This window comes from Triticum dicoccoides, chromosome 3B (assembly GCF_002162155.2).
Source record: "Triticum dicoccoides isolate Atlit2015 ecotype Zavitan chromosome 3B, WEW_v2.0, whole genome shotgun sequence".
Classification (NCBI taxonomy): domain Eukaryota; kingdom Viridiplantae; phylum Streptophyta; class Magnoliopsida; order Poales; family Poaceae; genus Triticum; species Triticum dicoccoides.
The window spans coordinates 582,603,241-582,625,920 of NC_041385.1; the positions used below are offsets into that span (position 1 = coordinate 582,603,241).

Sequence of the window (22,680 nt, forward strand, 5' to 3'; positions counted from 1 at the left end):
CTCGGGGGCAGAACCTGCCGCAGAGAGCACCGATACACAAACATTACCAAACAGTATGCAACAATATGATGCATGCATGAGACATGGCAAAATGAGTGTATTGGGCTAATGCAACTAGAACCAGAAGGGTTTGAACAAATTTGAATCAAGGATTCAAATTTCAAATTCAAATATGGCCTTTTAAAGTGCTTTTCCTTGTTCTGCTTAAAACATCAATTTAACTTGTTTGGTCATGCATGGAAATAGTACAGATGGATAGATTGGATTTTTCTGATCATTTTTCATATATAATTTGTCCAATTTGGAGTTACAGAATAAAAGTTATGAATTTTTGAAGTTTAAATAATATTCTGGAATTTCCTGATTTAAATTAAATCCAGAAAATCAATTACTGCGTCAGCCTGACGTCAGTGTGACGTCAGCAGGTCAACGGAACAGGTCTGGGTCAAACCTGACAGTGGGTCCCGCATGTCAGGGTGATTATTTTAATTAAAATTTAATTAAAACTAATCCTGTTTAATTAACAGGGCTGGGCCCCACCTGTCATTGACTCAGGGGAGTCAACCAGGGCCCACCCGTGGTCAAAGTCAAAGCCAGCGACGCCGGCGTTTAGCCGCCGGCGAGCCCGACGCGGCGGCGGGAGTGGTTTTGGCCATTTCGGCCACCAAATGGGCCGCCGAGACCACCGGAGGGGAGCTGAGGACAAACCGCAGCTCTTGGCGGAGTCCGTTGAGGTCGGGGTGGCCGGAGTTGGCGTCGGCGACGACTTTGGCGGCCACCGGGGCTCGGTCGGAGGTGAACTTGGCGCTAGAGGGCTCGGTGAGGCTCGTGGAGTAGCTAGCTAGGTGTTGCGGGACTCGGTGAGTAAGATGGACACCATCTTGTGGCCGGAGTGTGGCCGGAAGCACGTCGGCGACGAGGTCCGCGGCGGTGCGGGCGTGTGATCCTCGTGCGGTGGCTACACGGCTCAGGAATGAGAGAGAGAGGGTCGGAGGAGTAGCTAGGCTCACAGCGCTCCCGTAGAGGCCACCGGTGAGGTCGGGGACGAGCTGAGGCGGCGACGGCGTTGAAGGGGATCTCCGGCGACGGTGAGCTCGGGCGAGGTCGGTGCGGTGGTCTCGGGCCGCACGAGCACACGGGGCTCGGCTAGCTCGATGAAGTGGACGGCGGCGGAGCTCCTGGACACGGTGGCACGGCGTGGGGTGGACGGAGGGCGTGGCTACGGCGAGGGGGTGGCGGCGATGGCGTCGGCCATGGCTGGGGCGTGCGAGGGGGAGGAGCTGGAGAGGAGAGGGGGTGTCTGGGGGGTTCGGGGGAGAGAGGGAGGCCGATCCACGGCGTTAGCCGGGCGAGGGAGGCGGCGAGGCGGCGAGCAGCTGCGTGGCGAGCTGCGGTGCCGCCGCCGAGCACCTTGGCTGCCTGCCTGGCGAGCCAAGCAGCTCGCTGGAGCGGTGGCCGGGCTGGGCCGGCCAGGTGGGCTGGCTGGTGGGCCTGCGGTGGCGCCAGGTAAGTTTTCCCCCTTTTTTTTGTTTCTGTTTTTTTTAATATATCTGCAACTTTGTTGAATTTAATAAAATACCTAGGCAACTTCAAAAATCACCAAATTACTCCTGGTCCATAGTTGGATTATTCCCAACATGAAACATTTTAGTTTGGAGATATTTGAGCATTTAAATATTTTATATAATTTTAAATGCCCAAATTCAAATATTTATGATTTAATTCAAAAACCCTAAGATGGCCTAGGAAAATGTGCACCACTTTTGGCAGAGGTTCTGAACCAAGACAAAAATGATGGGCATTTTAGAAGGGCATTTCAGGTTCATTGAAAAAGTTTTTAGTAACCCTAGTTGGTTTCAGAGGGGACTGGGGGTTCTGTCATCCCCATTTCAAGTTTCTGATGAAAAAGTAAACATGATGCAACACTCTAATGCATGGCTAACTAGGATGTGACACTCCCCTTGTGTCGAATCAATAAATTTGGGTTGAATACTCAACCCTCAAAAACTGTTGCGATCCCCTATGCTTGTGGTTTATCAAATATCATCGTCCTATATATCAATTTTTACCTCTCGACCATTTCGAGACTCATTGTCATGTCCGTGATCCTATACGGGACTTCGAACAACATTCGGTCACCAAATAACATAACTCATATAATATTATATTGTCAACGAACGTTAAGCGTGCGAACCCTACGGGTTCAAGAACTATGTAAACATGGCCGAGACACCTCTCTGATCAATAACCAATAGCGGGACCTGGATGCCCATATTGGCTCCTACATATTCTACAAAGATCTTTATCGGTAGAACCGTTATGACAACATACGTAATTCCCTTTGTCCATCGATATATTACTTGTCCGAGATTCGATTGTCGGTATCTTCATACCTAGTTCAATATTGTTACTGGCAAGTCTCTTTACTCGTTCAGTAATACATCACCTTGTGACCAACTCCTTAGTCATTTGATTGCAAGCTTATTATGTGTATTACCGAGAGGGCCCAGAGATACCTCTCCGATACTCTGAGTGACAAATCCTAATCTCGATCTATACCAACTCAACAAACACCTTCGGAGATATCTCTAGAGCATCTTTATAATCACCCAGTTACATTGTAACATTTGATAGCACACAAGGCATTCCTCCGGTATTCGAGAGTTGCATAATCTCATAGTCGAAAGAATATGTATTTGACATGAAGAAAGCAATAGCAATAAAACTGAACGATCATTATGCTAAGCTAACAGATGGGTCTTGTCTATCACATCATTCTCCTAATGATGTGATCTCGTTACCAAATGACAACTCATGTCCATGGTTAGGAATTCTTAACCATCTTTGATCAACGAGCTAGTCTAGTAGAGGCTCACTTGGGACACAGTGTTTGTTTATGTATTCACACATGTGTCAAGATTTCTGATCAATACAATTCTAGCATGAATAATAAACCTTTATCATGAATAAAAAAATAACAACTTTATTATTGTCTCTAGGGCATATTTCCTTCAATCATAGGTACCACGGTCGTCCTGGCTTCTTCACAGGCTTCTTTTTCATTCAGGCCCTCCTTTTGGCCGATTAGGCGTTGAGCTTGGCGGCCTCCGTCGGCGTGAGCTCCGACCGAGGCTTCTTCAAAGGCTTCTTTTTCTTCACCACGGGATTGGCGGCAGGTGGTGGGTCGCCGGGATTCGCCTCGTGGGAGGGGGAAGGCCGGGGCGCGGGAGAGCGGAGAGCGGGGCACGTGAGCGTTTTGGAGTAAATGGAGGAAAAGTGGCCGCCTGTGCCACCGACGGGCGGGCCATGGAAGGACAAGGGCGCGCCTCCCACTCGTCCGTGTTTTGTTCGTTCGGCCACAAACTCGGCTCAAAATTGGGCCAGGAATGAGTTGAAAGCGGACAGAAAACAAACGACTGTCCATTTGCGGCCGCACGTTGGAAGGCATGCTTTGTTCGTGTACCCCAAACGAACGTGGACGGATAGTATGGGGGTGCGCGATGGAAGGTCTACTTTGTCCAATTACCCCGAACCCAAGCGGGTGGACATGATGGGTCGCGCGTTCGAGTTGGGCTTAGAAAAACTGATGTTTGTTTCGGCTGTGCTGCGCTGGATGGACCGAGCATCAAGTGTGGGGTGTTTGTACTTTGGATGGCCGCTATCCGTTGGATGGTGTTTGAGTGGCTGATGCATAGCCGCAAGTCGCAGCGTGATCTCTGTCCGGTGGCGTGGTGTGATGCGCCGATGCAACAGTCCGACGTCGAAAGCGCCCCTAAAGCCTGCCCCCGCGATTAGACGTCGGTCGGTCGGTCGCTCGTCGGCGCTCGGGTCCTTTCTTCCTAGACCGAAGCGTCGTCACGTCGTCGTTGCATGTTCACTGAGGTTTCTTTTCCAAGCCGATGCGGTGCTCCGCTGCTCCTTTCTCCCATGCGATTTCATTTTTCACAATAAAATCGACAGGACAGTTTCCTGACGCTCACCTTACAAGTTTGTTGCTCGTCATATCGTCCTAGCAGGACACGGACGGACGCTTCTCGAATCTGGACCGGGGTTTGAGCATGCAAGTTTGGTGCGGTGTGCACGGGCTAGCTTTTTGGAGGGAAACCGAGAGCGCACACTTGGAATGTTGGGACGTTGAAGAATACCTACCACACACCATACACCCCGACGAGCAAGAATGTTGAACGTCGACCACAGACCCCCACGCAGCAGCCAGCGGCTGAATATAGGACCCTCACCTCACCCTGGTCACGTGGTGGAATGGAACTACCAGCGGCGTATGAGCAGCGAATATAGGACCCTGATCACGTGGAGCTGCCGGGCCGGCAAAGACCTGCTAGGCTGCCATGCCAAGATTCTGATGCCCTGGGAGAGGCGACACTGCCCCGTTGTTCTGACCTGGCCGGCCCGATCAACGACGCACCCACCACGCCGCCGCCGCCGGCCGCTCGCAGAGGAAAAGCACGAGGACCCAGGGAGCGTGCACACGGCCGCGCGTGCCCGTGCCGGACCGCAGTCCCTCACCTGAAGAATCGGAGCGGCCGGGCGAGACCGCTGCCCGCGGCGGGACGGGATCCCTTCCAGCTCCGGCCACGGCTTCCCCGGGAAGACGTACGCCATGGGCACCACCATCGGACCTGGTGGCTCAAACAAACAAACTAATCCGACCACCAGATAAGATGAGATGGGCAGGCAGAGAAAGAGAAAGAGAGATTCCACGAATCACCCACCCCCACCCCCGACGAAAGTACCAAACCAACTCCCATTGGGCCAGGCACGCATGGAACTGCAACACGCGTAGAGGCGACCGAGCGTGTTGTGTCACCGTGGGAGTGAGCCTGAGGCCGGGAGCTACCGACTAGCCTTTGATTTGGCCCCATCGTAGCATCCCCTTTGGCTGGCCCCGCCCGCGGTGGGGGTCCCGCAAATAGAAGCCACGCGTCGGGGCCGCACGTGGGCCCATCGCATGCCGCTTTATAACACGCGCCCAGCCCCCCGCGGAATCCCAATTTCAACCAAATCAATTCCCCCCCTTCCTCCCTCCCTCCCTCCCTCCCTCCTCGGGAGCTCGCCGCACCGCTCCTCCTCCTCCTCGCTGCTGGGAGGGCAGGGGAGGCGAGGGCAAGGCAGGGGAGGGGAGGAATCATATTCCTCCTCCGGCCGCCGACGCTCCTGGTGGCCTCCGACGTTCCACACTGCCACGCCCAGCCCCTTCTTTCTTTCGGTGCCGTCCACTGCGGCTCCTTCAAGCGATTCGCCTTCTTCGCGCAGGTGAGAGACAGAGTGATAGAGGCTCCTCCGGTTATTAATTGATCTTGCGTCGTTGTGTCCATGTAGAATTGCTTGCTTGGTTTGCTTTCCTGATATGGTACCAAGCGGGAATTTCGGGGTTCCTAGGATTCGGCCGGGTAAACGCGCCTGTCTTTTTTTGGAAAGGGTCTTTTAATGCCTTGTTATTACCAAAATCGGAATGCAGTGCCGTTCCTTCATCTGCATGCATTTTTTTGTTGCTTGGTTATTGGCTCGGTGCTCCGCGATTACCGTATCTTTTTCCCGTATCCTGTTTGTGATTCGGGTCAATTTCTTCTTCTTCATGTTGTATCTTGCAAGTATCCACTGATTTAATTAGCATGAGCAATGTCTTGCTAGTAAATGAAATTAGTGTACAATCGCTATAGCACACTATTTTTGTCATAGCACACTATTTTTAAGGGTTGCGTTATTTTGTCATAGCACACTATTTTTTTCCCTTTGCTAATAACCAGTGTTTCTTGTTTCTTCTATCCACGATACGTCAGTGAATTTGATTTGCAGCTCGAACGTGTCATCCGTGCTTCCAGTTTTGTTCCTTTTCCCCTTTCGAATTATGAGGCTCACCGTCCCCCCAATTACATTTGCATGACACTGATAACACACACAAATCCCAGTTTTGAGACAGTTCAGGCAAATTATGCATCCCTTCAGTCTATAGGTTTCTTTGTTTGCTGAGACGATAGGGATTGAATCATGGGTTATGCTTGTGCTATAACTCTGGATCTTCACATTTTTTCAACATATTGAAATCTTTGATTTGTTTTTACTGTCCAAATTTACCACTACTAATAGTTAGCACCACTCTGTTTTGTAACTTCAAGTCGCTGCGTGAAACTTGCGTCAGCTTTACAGTTTTCCATTCGGGCATTATACGAATGATGATTTGGGACCATTGGTGGCTCGTTTGCTTCGATTATTCCAGATCGTCAATTGTACGGTGACATTAATTGATACGTAATTAACACTGCAATGATTCGTTCCAAGGATGACAGGGACCCCTCATCTATCTCCTTCACTGGAAGGGCTATGTCCTTGTCACACAGAAACTGAAGGTCTTACCTGATATAAGCGACGTCCAAGCAGCTGAAACTACACAAGTTTTGCCGAATCTCAGTCATCATACAGTAGTTACATGATATTATCACCTTCAAACCATTTATTTATTTGAATACAAAGGGTGCGTGCAAGACCTTACCAAGACAGAACTGCACCCATGATTTTTAAAGTTGATTTTTAGTTGTGCCGAGCAAATTAACGCAGTGCAGCGTCTGTTTCAGCAAAATATGTGCCCAATTTAAATCTGAAAGTTACTTATAAAATTTGACCCGCAGAACCACAAGTGGGGCAAGGGGCTAGTTATTACATTAATTGCCATGCAAATGATGCGTGGTCCTAATACTGTTGTAATGATGATGCATTAACATTGCAGGTAGCAAGCTCAAATGGAGAACAGTTTCGAGAAAAATAACATGCTGAAAGAATTCTACATTCCGACCTATATCTTCATGCCAGAGTCCTCGGTGGAGCAAGTTTCTCACATACCCAGCTGTCCAGTTATTGTTTTTATCAACACCCGAAGTGGCGGGCAACTTGGACATAATTTACTTGTCACATATCGCAAGCTTCTCAATCATGCTCAGGTACATATTTTCAAGTTTACAAGATGTACTTGTTCATTATTACAGTACCCATGCATTTTTACCGCCAGAGATAAATATATTGATTTGGGGCAATTTCTAAATTTCTGAATTGCAGGTGTTTGATCTACTTGATGAAACTCCAGACAAAGTCTTACACAAACTATACAGCAACGTGGAAAGGCTCAAGCGTGATGGGGATACTCTTGCTTCTGAAATCCTTAGGAGATTGAGGCTAATAGTGAGTGCAGATAGGCATTGCTCTCCAAATATCCTGCTAATGTTTTGACCATCATATTTCGTGTTCGTTGTTTGAACAGGCTGAACTTACATATTATTATCATGGAAATTTAATTAGGTTGCTGGAGGCGATGGAACAGCCGGTTGGTTGCTTGGAGTTGTATCTGATCTCAAGCTAGTTCATCCACCTCCCGTCGCTACAGTTCCCCTTGGAACTGGAAATAACCTGCCATATTCTTTTGGATGGGTATGTACTTCGGAAGTAGTTAACTGAAACAATCTTGTTCCTGATGGATCTTCTTATACTACCGCAGCGTGTTATACTTGCATGAGCCTTATCTGTTAGACCTGCTTTTACTCGACAGTATGACCTAAAACGTTTGATTTAAATATTTATCCTTTTTGCAGTGCGTAAACGTTTACCATCTTTGGTTAAAAAAAAGTGTTGTCATCTTCAACTTAAGTAGTTGATGTTAGTGCCATAGATCCGTGGCATTTTCCATTTTGAACTTAGATAGACAATCTTTCTTCTGGTGGGCATTAAGGCACTCCTCGTTAACTTGCCTTTTGTGATGTCATCTATATGTGTTAGTTGCTATACTGTACAATACTTTATATGATGTGCTGTCAACTCAATAGTAGCGCGAAATTGGTTTGCAGGGCAAGAGAAATCCTGGCACAGATCGTGAATCTGTCATATCCTTCCTAAAGTTGGTAAAAGAAGCAAGAGAGATAAACATTGATAGGTCGGTTTCTTTTCTACAGTTTTCACGATACTTCTGTATGTGATCTTCATCTGGATGTTATCTAACATTGTTATAACTACACTGTTTCAGCTGGCATACTGTTATGAGAATGAAATGCCCAAAACGTTCTCCTTGCGATCCAATTGCTCCTTCTGATTTGCCGCATTCTCTGCATGCATTTCACCGTGTGCCAAAGACAGATCCAGAAGATATGGTAACTACTGAATATGTGGATTAGTTTTATGTATAACTCACCTATTCATAATTTTGTGTTAACTTAGTTGTTGTGTTCTTCTTTTCAAATGAGTTTGTTTTCTGGTAGGCTGTTATGAATTTTCAGAAAAGAACACCATCATAACCTTCATTATACATATTTGTTGTGTGAGTGTGATAGTTTAGACAAATATCTGAAATAGTTGTTACTCCCTCTGTTCACTTTTATAAGTCCTTGAAGACATTTCAGACAGCATGCAAAGCAGCCTATTTTTAGTTGTCTGAAATGACTTATAAAAGTGAACTGAGGGAGTATCTAACAAAGATGACCAGAGCGTTCCTGCTGAAACTATAACTTCTTGCTTGTGGTCTGATACTTTTCTATAATAGTCGCTAGGTTTTCAAAATAATCTATACATTTTAAATCCATAAATGTGACTTAGTTATAATGTTTCTTTCGTGGATGTTAAAAAACCTCAGTGTACTTGCTCCATATGTTTCCCCATCTGTAAATTGAATTGGGAATGTCAACTATTGAAGAAGATAAAATGAACCTTATAAATCATGCTGAGTTTTGTTCCAGGAATATTAAAAAACCTTGTTTTTTATTTGTTCCAGGAATATTCTTACACATATCGTGGAGGGTTTTGGAATTATTTCAGTATGGGTGAGTTTTCTTTTTCTAAGTGTATTTTATATGTTGGTGATTGATTTTTTAATCGATTCTTGTTCTTTTACAAAATTGAGCAGAAAGAGAAGAACAAAAGGTTGTTTAGCTAAATAGCCAAAGGCTTATGTTTACTTGCTGTTTGCTGTAGACCCTTGAGGGATCATACTTTTGGCTGCTTTTTGCGTAATAATTAGCATCAAGTTGAACTGCTTTTGCCTTTTTTATTTGCTTAATTCCTGTAAGAATCTTGTTCTGTACCGGTTTCTTTAAAGGAAATCGATGAGGAGGATCGTTCTTTTTTTAGAAGATGGCCAAAAGCTGAAAGAAACTTTCATACTGTCACAGGAATGGATGCACAAGTGTCTTATGCATTTCATTCTCAGAGGAAATTGCACCCAGAGAAATTCAAGAATCAGTTGTCTAATCAGGTCAACTAAGCATCTGTGCAATTTCTTTCACTTTATTTTTGCATTCACTGCCTGCTTTTAGTTTCTCTCTTGAAACCAACCTCTTTTGGATCTGTTGTGCAGAAACAGTATTTGAAGCTGGCATGCACACAAGGATGGTTCTGTGCCTCTTTAAGCCATCCAATGTCACGGTAATTACTTGTTTGGCACTAACTAGGGTATGGGATTTTTTAAAAAATGTTCGTCACAAACTCAATACTTTTACATTTGAACAAATAGTCAAGGTTTCTTATTAGTATTCCATTTGGCTAATAGTCAAGGTTTCTTAATGACATTGCATTCGGCTCACATCATTCTTGGATGCCTTCCACTGGATAACAGGAATATTGCTCACCTTGCAAAGGTAAAGATAATGAAGAAATCTGGAAAATGGGAAACCTTGGAAATTCCACAGAGGTAATTCTATTGTGCTCCCCTTTTTCGGTATTGAAATTGTGTGCCCATGTCAGTGTTTAGGAGAGTATGTTCTCATCTTTGATCATGGATGGGACTTTGAAGTTTCAGTTATAGCACAACTGTTTCTGTAAAAAACAAGGTGCAGCATAAACGAGGCCACTTGTCGGTGCTTCTTGCAAAAGTTGTGGATACTCTTGATCTAAACCATCAAATCTCTCATCAACAGCTCACAATGTACTTGGACGTTCCATTTTACTTAACCACACACCTAGGGTATAGTTAATTCCTAATCAACCTCATTAATTGCTTCTTGATTACAGGTTTTCTGGGTTTTGATTTAGCTCAATCCATATATTTGTTCTTTGAAGTATTTCACGAGAAAAGAACAGAAACATTTACATTTGATATGTTCTTAAGTATATTTTTTATCAATATATATTGCTAGAAACATGCATTGCGTACGCATACAAATGCTATCAAGTTTAATAGGCTGGAGGATTTCACTAATAGTCGACACATCATACTTGGATCCTACTTACATCTCTTGTAGAATCTTCCCTAATTTATTACTCCCTCCGTCCCAAAATAATTGTCTTACCTTTGTACTAGCTCTAGTACAAAGTTATACTAAGCTCGAGACACTTATTTTGGGACGGAAGGAGTACTACGTTTCTGAATACTCGCCTGGTTTTGAACAGTCAAACCTAGAAAACTTTGACGAATCGTATTTTTCCAAGTATTTACTTTGATTATGTTAAAATACATTTATAAACAAATGTTGTTTTACCATTCACTTCCATGACATTCCATAAATGCATTAATACAAAACAGGTGCCAACGTTTAACTTGAAAGATCATGCAAAAGTCAAAAGCAGCGCCAAATATTTGGAAATGGATGAGTTGATTGCTCTTAACGATATGATGTCAGAATTCTTCTTCAAAATATGGGACTACTACGTGATGTTCTGAACAGGTTTTTATGCAAATGCAGTATCAGGTCCATTGTCTGTCTCAATTTACCCAGCTTCTCTGGTGGACTGAATCCCTGGGGAACACCAAGTAAGAGGAAGCAAAGAAAAGTAAGTATAAGACATGATGCTAACATCATTCCTAGTATAGCAACAATTTGTGCTGCTATTGCACTTTAAACATCTTTCTCTTAATAATACCTAAAATCTTAAATTATACTATTGCAGAGAGACTTGGTACTGCCTCCACTTGTGGATGATGGCCTTCTGGAGATTGTGGGTTTCAAAGATGCTTGGCATGGCCTTGTTTTGTTATCTCCGAAAGGCCATGGCACTCGTCTTGCTCAGGTAAATAATAAAACGTAGGTTGTGTGTTATATACCTCAGTCCTAAAATGTAAAGCTATGGACTTGTCATCAGTCGAATGTTTATGTGTTCAGTTTAAATTAAACTACTTGATGGATACTGAAATCCTATTCCTTCCCAGGCCCATCGTGTCCGATTCAAATTTCACCGGGGTGCAACTGACCATGCCTACATGAGAATCGACGGTGAGCCCTGGAAGCAGCCTCTTCCACAGGAGGATGACGGCAAGGTGGTCGTGGAGATATCCCACGCTGGGCAGGTCAAGATGCTCGCGACCAAAGACTGTATAGCTAAAGGCATCAATGACTCCCCTGGTATGGCAACAGCCTGCACAGATTCCAGCTCCAGCGATGACTCGGACGATGACTTCACAGAGGAGCGGAGGAACTTCGGCGCCGCCTTGTCGTTCCGGTACATGAATGATGTGAAAAAAACAGTAGAAGCTTGAATCTCTATTTGGGCCTGTACAGTTTGTCCTGCGTAGGAGATAGATCGTTGCACTGATTTTGTGGAGCAGTGGACGTTGCCCCTGTAAGATCCTTTTGCTGGCAAGGCTGTTTGTGTATGGCAAAGTTGTTGTGGCGTATGGTGCAGTGGGTTTACTTACTGACAGTCATCATAAGCACTAACCAACCCAATTTCTCCGCTCCTCTGCAGTCTCCAGTAAGGTGGCAACACATAAACCAAGAAACAACAGTCATAACTCATAAAGTTTTTAACCTTATATAAACCGTAATTTGTCATGGCCGTAAGACAACAAGTTTGATCTAAGCAAGATAATAAAACTGCAGGAGATGGCTCCCGATTATAGAAAAATGGTTGTCATGGCTCCCTAAATCCTACAATATTTACCTACATGGCCTTTCGGATGCTATACATGAATCCGAAGAGAGAAAACACAAAGCATGAAATGTAACCTCTCGCTATGATTCCTAATAAAGGATTAGGTCTGTAAAAAGAACAGTCCATAGGAATTTTGGTGGTATCATTCATTTGGTACAAGGACCCTCCATAGAGAAAATATCTTCTTAATAGAAGTACTACGGAACTCTGTAAATGTCTTGAATCCAAAGATGCCTGATGATCACATGGAAGAGTTGCTTGTTTATGTGCAGGCTACTGACTAGAAATACATTTTGTCATTGCCCAGCTCTGAACCGTTGCAGACAAGCTACATAATAATCCTATAAACACGAGGTAGAAGCTCAGCAAAATGTAATGTGATGTAAGTCTATCTTGATTTCCTATTACCAGCTTGCTTGCGTCCTGTTTTTCCTTCATTTAAATGGTTTTGTGGAACTAATTTTAAAACAGAGCCCAGTGAACTTACATATGATGCTTTGACCAGATGAATTAGAACCAATCAACATGCAACAAACTGAACCAAATCTTGAAGGATATATACGGTAGTTTTGGTTAGTCCTGCAATGCGCCCATGTCACCGTGGACACTAAAGCAGTATAGGTATAACTGGTAAGTGATGAACCATCATATATGACTTATGAGCCATCGAACTGCGGTTCCAACTTTGAAGCCAAAAAAAGAACATGAGGTTCACTCTGAACCTGTGCCCTTTGCTGCAGACAACGATGGGTATAGGTGTTCTAACAACAGCCAACCTGTGAATGGTATCTCACATCATGCCCTGTGGTTTCACCTGCAGATGTAGAAAACAACATGAGAACCTGACACCAAACCTGAGGATAAAGCACGTGATAGATTCTGAATTTCTAATCTCAAAGGATCAAATGAGATGCTATAAACATACATCCAGTGAAAAGAGCCAATGTGCTTACCAATATGCAAATTCTTGATGATGAAATTGGTACGCGTAGATAGCCTGTTCATAGATTAAAAATAGATCCAGCTGACATTATATTTTCCTCACTTGCAGTACTCTTTTGACATGTGAATATTCAGTCAGGGAAACCTAGGCAGAAACATGATTCATCGAGGACCACTTAGTCCATAATTCAAACTACTAGATAAAAATAGATATTCAGAATGTACAAGAAAAGCATAGTTAACAAGGCCCTGAAAGGAAAGCAATTGTGCACATACCATTGCTCATGGAAGACAAACCAAAATGTTTATACACACGGAGAAGTATAGTCAAATAATTCAACAATTTAGTCTCAAACTGCTGAAACTGAGAAGTGTTTCTAAGAAACTTTATTGGCCTGTATCTTTTATTAGGCCGTTATAAGTATGAACATGCTTTTATCTTATTTGCTTGTGTTATCCTGCAGACCGTCCTTTTGATTTCCTTGGTCTTCACACTTAAAAAACCTGAACAAGATAACTTCTGTTAGTGAGATTTCTACAACCGAAGACTACTCGAATATAAAATATTTAGAGTAACAAAGCATATGATAGTGTAAAAAGTTTTGATATCTAAAATAAATCTACATGCTAACAGGGTAATTTGAAGGTGTACAACTAATTAAGCACAAAATATGCTGGGTTCTTATTTTTGAAAGGCAGCTCAAATATATAACGAGGGAAATAAGGTAACACATCTAGTGAACTAGGAGAGAGAAAGTTTCAAGAACATAATATATCTCTGTTCTGCAATCCCGCAGTTAAAAGTCAAAACTAAGACACCTGGAAGAAAGTTCATCCTCATGATTTCTGTGTTTGTACTGCTCACCTATCCCATCTTTATGGATCATTGTAGCTTGAAGCACACACATAAAACATGCCACCCGATTCCAGCTTGCTGAAAGTGAGGCCCATGGAGACTCAGCAGAATTTAATAAGCACCAAAGCCTCATGACTCAAGGCATATGCACAATTTTCTTTCTCACTCTTCAGTAATAAGGCATATGCAGAGTGTGGACCACAACCTTAGTGCTGGTCTTCAAGTAAACTCTTGCTTAGAACTCCTTTCGCATACAACTCACTCAGTACATATCGTGCCTCCTTCAACATACCCTCATGGGCAAGGCCTTCAATGAGTATAATGTAGGTCGACTCGTTAGGCATGCAACCGTTAGACACCATATAAGCAAAAAATTCAATAGCCTGATCTGTTTCACATCTTTTACAGAGGGCGAACAGTATCTTGTTATACATCCCAGCTTTTGGTCTCATCCCCATATCTTGCACGGCATGAAACATCTGAATGGCTTCTTCAGTTCTATCTTCTCTTGAGAGGACATCAACGACTGAAGAGTAGGTTATCGTATCTAGGGATACCCCCTTACTGACCAAACCATGCAATAGCTCCAGCGCTTCTTCTGAGTTGCAATCCTTGGTGATCCCATCGAGTAAAGTATTAAATGTGATCAGGTTAGGGGTGCAACCATGCTCCATCATTTGATACACAAGTTCGATTGCTTCCTCGACAAACCCTTTTTGACAGAAGAAACTCACAAGTACGTTGAAAGTCACCGCATTTAGAGGGCAATCCTTCTGAATCATCTCAGCCAAGAGCTCTGCAGCAGCATCCAGCTGCTCGGTATGGCACAAGCCTGTCAACAACGTAGTGTATGTAATGGTGTTGGGCTCACATGGAAGATTGTTAAACAACTCAAGAGCACTATCAACACGCCCTTGCACACAGAAGCCATGGACAAGAGCGTTGTATGTGACAATACCCACTGAACATCCATACTCTGGCATCAGTTCAATAAGCTTGATAGCTTGCTCAATCAATCCTTTCTGGCACAAGATACATATGAATGTATTGAATGTAACCTCATTTGGGGGACAGTTCTTTAGGACCATCTCCGGCAATAGCTCCTTGGCATGCTCCCATCGTCCGGAGCGACACAAGCCCCTTAGCACAGTAGTATAGCTAATGGTATCAGGATTGCACCCATACATGCCCATGTTGTTCAAGAAGTCATAGGCATCATCCACACGACCTTGTTTACACATAGCGTTTATGACAATGTTGCACAAGGTAGTGTTGGGTGTGCATCCATGCTGTGACATTTGCTGAAGAACTTCGATTGCCCTCTCCACCATACCCCCGCGACAGAAGAATCTGACTAGCATGTCAAAGGTAACCTCATTCGGCACGCAATTCTTCTCCACCATCTCAGCAAAGAGCACCTTGACGTCGTCCCACCGCCTAGCAGCACACAGGCCCTTGAGCACAGTGGTGTAGCTGACGATGTCGGGCTCGAAGCCATAAGACGACAGCCGGTTCAAGATCTCCCTGGCATCGTCGACGCGGCCCTCCCTGCACATGCCGTTGATGATGACGTTGTAGGTGACAATGTTAGGCGTGCAGCCCTTGGCACGCATCTCGTCGAGGACGTTCATGGCCTCTCCGAAGCCGCTGCTCTTGCACACAGCCTCGAGGAGGACGGTGTAGGTGACGACGCTGGGCTGGCAGCCGCGCTGGAGCATATCGTCGAGCAGGGCGAGCGCGTCGCCGACCCTGCCGCGGTCGCAGAGGCCCCGGATGATGGGCGTGTAGGTGTAGGCGTCGGGCGGGACGGGCATTTCGGCGATGAGGCGGCGCGCGGCGTCGAGGCGGCCGTAGCGGCAGTACCCGGCGACGAGGGTGTTGTAGGCAAAGACGTCGACCGGGGCGCCGGAGGCCTCGGCGGTGCGGAGGACGCGCGCGGCGTCGGAGGTGCGGCCTCGGCGGCAGAGGTTGCGGATGAGCTTGGTGCAGAGGTAGACGTCGGGCGCCTCGCCGCGGGAGGAGGAGGTCTCGACGAGGCGCGCGGCCTCGGCGAGGTCGTCGCGCGCGATGAGGCGGCGGAGGCGGGAGCTGGCGGGGGCCGCGGAGGCGGGGCTGGGGGCCTCGGGCCTGGCGGAGGCGGCGGCGACGTGGGAGTGGTGGTGGAGGTGGCGGGGCTTGGAGAGGGCGTGCGGAAACGAGGGGAGCAGCGTGGCCATGGCCGGGTAGTGGTGGTGGTGGTGGCGGTAGCGTCGCGGCGTCGCGGTCGCGGACGTGTGGTGTGGGGGGCATCGCCTCGATCGGAGTTCGGGGTGGGAGGGAGATTGGGCGGGACCGGATGAGATGAGATAGATTAACGCCTGCCGTCTGATACGATTGGAGCGGTAAATCTACGTACTTCACCGTTGACTCATGCTCACGCCTCACCCGTTGGCTCGATCCGATTTTGTCTACGGTCGTTGGTGATGACTCAGTCCTCGAACTCACAAGTCGTGCACCGGTGATCTTAGACCATCTCCAACCCTTTTCCTCAGCGTGTTTGGCAATGTTTGGGAAGGGGAATGGGAGTTTAGAGCAGGGAGTTGGGCCGAGATTAGACATGGGATAAGTCATTTTATTCCCAATCCTCTGTTTGGTGCGTGATAGGAGTTATGTGTGAAGGGGCCAGTAGGGTTTCTACCGCCCGCGGACCAACACCTCGGGCAAGGGAATATGGAGGACGCTTCTTCAGGATCGGGGAGCGGCATGACAGACTTGGAAGCAATGATGGACGAATTAGGGTTGAAGGAGGATGATCTCCAGGACGTGGTGATCGAGGATGATGAGCTGCCAGAGGAGGCGACCCGGTGGATGGCCATAGCCAGGGTTCACACGGAGAAGGCTTATAGTCAGTACTGGTTCTATAGGAACATGCGGGTCACTTGGGATTTGGCGAAGGTGGTGAAGATACGGCCACTTGAAGATAACCTCTACACGATGCAATTCGGATGCCTGGGCGACTGGGAACGCGTGATGGAGGAAGGACCATGGAACTTCAAGGGGAAAGCGGTGGTTCTTGCGCCGTATGATGGATACACAAAACCGTCAACTATTGAGCTCAACAAGATTGATATATGGATTCAGATCCATGACTTCCCAGATGGTTTTTTCCCAAAGATCAAAGCGCTGTCCTCAACTGTGGGAGAGTTCATCTATGCTGAACCAAGATCCCAAGATTTCGAAGGCAATTTCGCACGTGTTCGTGTGAAAATAGACGTCACCAAGCCTCTCAAAAACGATGTCTCCTTGGTGGTGAAAAAGAAGGATTCCATGCACAGGGAGATATTCAGAGTTAAATACGAACGGCTCCCGGATTGGTGTGCCGTTTGCGGGTACATCGGACATCTCTTCAAAGAGTGTGGCGACGGAGTTCATCAACCAAAGGCGCTGGTGTTCAAAGATTTGAAGGCCACCTGGTTCAAGGGACCGGGCAGTGGCCCAGGGGAAGGCCGGGGATCAGGAGATGGCTATGGAGTAAGAGGGGGCCGAGGAGGAGGCCGTGGAGGTCGATCAGGAAGAGGGCGTGGCCGTGGTAATATGAACACGGCTGACACCAATGAAAAAGATGCTTTTGCCGCTCCAATGGATGTGGCAATGGAGGAGGGAGACAGAAACAGGAAAAGGGTGTCAGCGGCTACTGAAGACCAGACGACCCTGTTGCTACTGCCGGCAGCTATAGGGGACTCAAGCACCTCTTCGCCAGCAACCTCTGAAATTCCACCCAGTCCTCCCCCAAGACAGGAGCCGAAGAGGAACAAGCTCAGCGCGATGACGGCCGAAAAAACCAATGGAAAGAACACAAGTGTACCCAAAAACCTTGATGCGCGATTGGCGGGCCCCCAAGCGGGGTCGCGCCAGGCGCAATGAGTCTACTTTGTTGGAACTGCCGTGGGGCTGGCAAACCCGCGGCAGTTCAAGAGCTTCGTGACCTAGCGAAGCAACATGCCCCCTCTGTACTTTGCATTCTTGAGACTCAAATAGAGGGAACGAGAGTTGAGAATATGGTGGGCTCTCTAGGTTTTGATAAGAGCTTTGCCGTTAGTAGTTCGGGGAGAAGTGGAGGTCTAGGAATTTTCTGGAATGAAGAAATAAAGCTTGAGATTCTTGGTTACTCGCAGTACCATATTGATGCACTTATTCATGAACTAGCTGATGTGAAAATAAGGGTCACTTTCGTTTATGGTGAAGCTCAAGTTAGTGAAAGATACAGAACATGGGACATGCTCCGTGGAATTGTGGGTGCAGGTGACGTGTCATGGATGGTACTAGGAGATTTCAATGAAGTGCTACACGCTCACGAGCACGATGGAGTGGGCAGCAGAAGCCAAGCGCAGATGGACGCGTTTAGAGAAGCACTCGATACATGTGGCCTAATGGATATAGGTTATAGTGGTACTGACTGGACCTTTGAGAAAAAAGTAGCAGGAGGGACTTATACACGAGTGAGACTCGATCGTGGGGTGGTAAACCCGGCCTGGTCCATAGCTTTCCCATCAACCTCACTTGAGCACAAAACAGCAGCATCAAGTGACCACGTACCAATCTATGTACAGATTCTGCATGAATCTGCATGCAGGCGGGCCCCGAAGTCCTTTAAATACGAATTGGCGTGGGAACGCGACCCAGGGCTGCAGCCGATGGTGCAAGCGGCGTGGACTAGCGTGGAGGCAGATTCTGTCCTGGCATGCAGTGCAAAGCTTCAGTCCCTGTCATCAGATCTGACAACCTGGGATCGGACACACTTCGGGAATGTGAGGCGCGAGATTCAGCAGCTCAAAAAACAACTACAGGAGTTGCGCGAAGTCGCAAACAGATCGGGGCCCATGCATATAGAGACAAAAATTGTCGACAGATTGACTGAATTATACCATAGAGAGGAGATTTTGTGGCGTCAACGGGCTCGTCTTGAGTGGCTTATGCATGGGGATAAGAACACATATTTCTTCCACCTCAGAGCAAGCCGGAGAAGAAGGAAGAATCAGATCAAAGCTTTGCAAAAGCAGGACGGTCAATTAACGGACAATGTACTGGAGATGGAGAACATGACTAATAATTTTTACAGGGACCTATATACATCAGAAGGAGTACAGGGGATGGAACAGGTCCTTGACACTATCCCGACCAAAGTAACGGCAGCTATGAATGAAACGTTGAATGCCCCGTACAGTCAAGATGAGGTGAAAAAGGCGCTCTTTCAAATGTTCCCCACAAAGGCACCAAGACCGGATGGATTCCCTGCACACTTCTTCCAGCATCATTGGGATACTTGTGGGGAGGACGTTACCAGGGCAGTTTTGAGGATTGTGGAAGGAACGGAATCAGCAGAATGCATTAACGACACTGTCCTGGTACTTATCCCAAAGGTAAAAAACCCCACGCTTCTCTCACAATTTCGTCCAATCAGCCTTTGTAATGTCCTATATAAGATTGCATCAAAGGTGATCGCTAACAGATTAAAAGTGGTGTTACCGGACATAATCTCAGAGGAGCAGTCAGCCTTTGTGCCAGGCAGGTTGATTACTGACAACATCATCACAGCTTATGAGTGTTTGCATTTCATGAAGAGGAATAAAGCAAAGAAAAACCAGTCTTGTGCTCTCAAGCTTGACATGATGAAAGCCTATGATAGGGTGGAGTGGCAATACCTAAAGGCTATAATGCTAAAATTGGGCTTCAATACCAGATGGGTGGATATTGTCATGAGCTTGGTAACTACAGTGAGTTTTTCTGTGTTGTTCAATGGGAAAAAGCTACAACGGTTCAAACCTTCAAGAGGTATCAGACAGGGGGACCCGATATCCCCATACATGTTCTTGCTAGCAGCAGAGGGCCTTTCGTGCCTGATAAAATCAAAGAGTGAGTCATCCAACTTAAGTGGTCTACAGGTTGCACCTATGGCGCCACCAGTAAGCCACCTTTTATTCGCAGATGACAGCCTGCTGTTCTTCAAGGCAAACGGTGTGGGTGCTAACGAGGTTCATCAAGTTCTGGAAACCTATTGTCAAGCGACAGGTCAGCGTATCAATCATGCAAAATCTTCGATTTATTTCAGCAAGGGGGTCCCTGACTCGGTGAGACAAGAGATAAAGGATGTGCTCCATGTACCTAATGAAACCCTCAACGAGAAGTACTTGGGTATGCCATCTGACATAGGAGGTTCTAAGAATGGTGCTTTTAAGTACCTTAAGGACCGGTTGTGGAGTAAGGTCCAGGGCTGGATAGAGCGTACCATCTCCTCGGCGGGAAAGGAAGTGCTAGTCAAGTCCGTCGCTCAAAGTGTTCCAGTTTTTTCCATGTCTTATTTCAAGTTACCAAGAGGTCTATGCGAACACCTCAACATGCTCATCAGGAAGTTTTGGTGGGGGAGCAAGGAAGGAAAAAGAAAGCCTCATTGGGTGTCTTGGAGAACAATGACAAAACCAAAGAGTATGGGAGGCCTGGGTTTCAAAGACTTTGAGCTCTTCAACCTAGCAATGCTAGCGAAACAAGCATGGAGATTGTTACAGAATGCGGACAGCTTGAGTGCTCGTGTGCTAAAAAGTATTTATTATCCGGATACAAACATCCTTGAGGCCGAACTTGGGGGGTCACCCGAGCCAAATATGGCGAGCCATAATTGAAGGTCGAGACACACTCAAGCAAGGCTTGATCAAACGCATTGGAAACGGAGACTCAACAAACATATGGACACAAAACTGGTTACCCAGGGAAGGTATGTTTCGGCCGCTTGGGAGTTTAGCACCGAATCCACCAACAAAAGTCTCCGAGCTCATAATAAGCACCACGGCATCATGGAACAGACCGCTGATCCATCAGACTTTCATGCCCAACGATGCTCAGGTCATTGTGGAAATCCCTTTGTGCACTAGGAACATACCCGACTTCTGGGCATGGTACTACGAGAAACATGGTTCTTTTTCTGTCAAAACAGCTTACAACATGCTCGTGGCTACCAAGTTGCAAAGGGAGGCATGGCTGGAAGGCGCGGCCGGGTCTTCTACCGTTGATGCAGAAGCAGGAGCCTGGAAGAAATTGTGGAAAGTACAAGTCCCCGGGAAAATTCGCATGTTTCTCTGGCGCCTCTCTAAACATTCTCTGCCAACCAATGACTTGAGAGCTCACCGTCACATGACTGACTCGGATCAGTGCGGTTTGTGCGGCTCTAGGGATTCATGGCATCACTCTTTGCTGGAGTGCACAGCGTCGAGGAGTGTTTGGGCCTTGATTGATGAGGACATCACACATAAAATCATAGACAACAACGAGCCTAGTGCAAGACAGTGGTTGTTCACGCTCATGCAGTTGTTATCACATGGTCAGTTCGTCATAATGGCAGTAACACTATTGTCTATATGGCATGCCCGTCGGAAAGCCATCCACGAGTCTATATTCCAAAGGCCTCACTCTACTCACAATTTCATCATCAGATTCATGGATGATCTGAATATTATAGCAGTTAAGGAGGACATCGGGGCTGCAAAAAGTGGAGCTGCAATGCCGGCCCAAGGGAGGCCAAAGAAGCCACCTGCGGGCTACTGCAAGATACACGTCGACGCTGGAGTCATGACTAGAAGGGGCGGCTCAGCAGCAGCAGTATGCCGTGATGAGTGGGGAAACTACCTGGGTAGCTCCGCACTGGTCCTGGAGGGAGTGGTAGATCCGGCCACTCTTGAGGCCATAGCGTGCCGGGAAGCCCTGTCCCTAGCAGATGATTTGGGTATCCAAAATTTCATAGTCGCATCGGATTGCCAGCAGGTCATCTCAGATATCAATAAGAACTCACGAGGCGCGTATGGAGCTATTATCACAGAGATAAAACTTAGATCAACTACTTTTCTTTGTAATTTTTCTTTCGAGAGTCGTGCTGTTAATTATGAAGCACATAGCTTAGCCAAATTTTCGCTTTCCAGAGGTCCGGGACGACACGTCTGGTTGGGCGTGTCTCACGACCAGCGATGTATCCCACATCATGTGGACTTTCATGAATAAAATTGGCTTTACCCCTCAAAAAAAAGGAGTTATGTGTGAGAATTTAAGGAGAAATTGTACTCCCTTGTTTGGTTCGTGGGAATTGACATGAGACTATACAAGGGAAGTTAGGATGGACGGTTAAGATTGACTCACTTAAACAATTCCCTTCCAACTCCCACCCCCTCCCCTGTTAATAAAACGGTGGGAGTTGGAGTCTCAAGTCCCATGCCTCTTCCCTTGTGAATTCCCAATCCCTCTAACCAAACAATAGATTTAAAGTCTTATACCCCTTCAATTCCCATTCCCTGGCTCTAATTACCCCCAACCAAACATGTTGTAAAGGTAAACGCGGTGCACCGGCCGAAATTTCAGCCGGTCGCATGCGATGGGTACGATTCATCCCAATCAAAAAACATCCCTTCACGTGCTTTGTTGTGGCCCCATGGACTGCCTTTTCTTCCCTTATCTTATCTTCTTATTCCCCAGCCACACGTGACCCTTCTCTCCTCCATGGCTAACCCCCCTCGACCTCGCCATGGCTACCCCGTTCTTCTTTCCATGGTTACCCCCTCGACTTCGCCATGGCTACCCCTTCTCCTCTTCATGGCCACCCCTTGACCTCGCCATGGTTACCCCCTTCTTCTTTCCATGGTTACCCCCTCGACTTCGCCATGGCTACCCCCTCTCCATGGCTACCCACTCAACCTCACCATGGCTACCCCCTCTCCATGGCTACATCATCGCACTTACCGATTGTTGCAACAAGAGACCCCCATGCTACTACGCCATGGACACCGACGTAACAAGGTTGCAACCACTGATCAATAGAGCTACATGCGTCATCTGAATAAAGCTGCATTCATTGAGAAAAAAGTTTCAACCGAAGAGACGAGAGGGCCATTGCGCAAACCAGGGAGCTGCAACCAGCTACTAATTAAGCTACAACTAGCGCCTCAAAAAGATACAATCGGTGTGGAAAAAAGCTTCCATCAGAGAACGGCGAATTTGGGGTAGAC

The 22,680-nt window shown here is 46.6% G+C and overlaps 2 protein-coding genes across 2 annotated transcripts; one reads left to right on the forward strand and one right to left on the reverse strand.

Moving 5' to 3' along the window:
- The first annotated feature begins 5,024 nt into the window (after positions 1–5,024).
- Positions 5,025–11,649, forward strand: LOC119277221 (diacylglycerol kinase 5-like). The gene is made up of 13 exons (XM_037558472.1): positions 5,025–5,271; positions 6,743–6,953; positions 7,069–7,191; positions 7,309–7,437; positions 7,851–7,936; positions 8,027–8,150; positions 8,768–8,816; positions 9,165–9,247; positions 9,350–9,417; positions 9,608–9,682; positions 10,674–10,761; positions 10,879–10,998; positions 11,138–11,649. The coding sequence occupies exons 2-13, from the start codon at positions 6,756–6,758 to the stop codon at positions 11,462–11,464; spliced, it is 1,470 nt and encodes a 489-aa protein (XP_037414369.1). The 5' UTR covers positions 5,025–5,271; positions 6,743–6,755; the 3' UTR covers positions 11,465–11,649.
- A 317-nt stretch (positions 11,650–11,966) lies between these two features.
- Positions 11,967–15,932, reverse strand: LOC119277220 (pentatricopeptide repeat-containing protein At1g09900-like). The gene is made up of 5 exons (XM_037558471.1): positions 13,863–15,932; positions 13,667–13,735; positions 13,078–13,305; positions 12,813–12,946; positions 11,967–12,673 (listed from the first exon to the last, which is right to left on the reverse strand). The coding sequence occupies exon 1, from the start codon at positions 15,871–15,873 to the stop codon at positions 13,864–13,866; it is 2,010 nt and encodes a 669-aa protein (XP_037414368.1). The 5' UTR covers positions 15,874–15,932; the 3' UTR covers positions 11,967–12,673; positions 12,813–12,946; positions 13,078–13,305; positions 13,667–13,735; position 13,863.
- Between the last annotated feature and the right edge of the window lie 6,748 nt (positions 15,933–22,680).

What these genes read in the sequence shown, in the direction of transcription:
- LOC119277221 (XM_037558472.1), top strand. Translation starts at nt 6,756, where the DNA reads ATGGAGAACAGTTTCGAGAAAAATAACATGCTGAAAGAATTCTACATT. An exon ending in TTAGGAGATTGAGGCTAATA is followed by an intron (nt 7,192 to 7,308) that starts GTGAGTGCAGAT and finishes AAATTTAATTAG; the next exon opens with GTTGCTGGAGGCGATGGAAC. An exon ending in TTAAGCCATCCAATGTCACG is followed by an intron (nt 9,418 to 9,607) that starts GTAATTACTTGT and finishes ACTGGATAACAG; the next exon opens with GAATATTGCTCACCTTGCAA.
- LOC119277220 (XM_037558471.1), bottom strand. Translation starts at nt 15,873, where the DNA reads ATGGCCACGCTGCTCCCCTCGTTTCCGCACGCCCTCTCCAAGCCCCGC.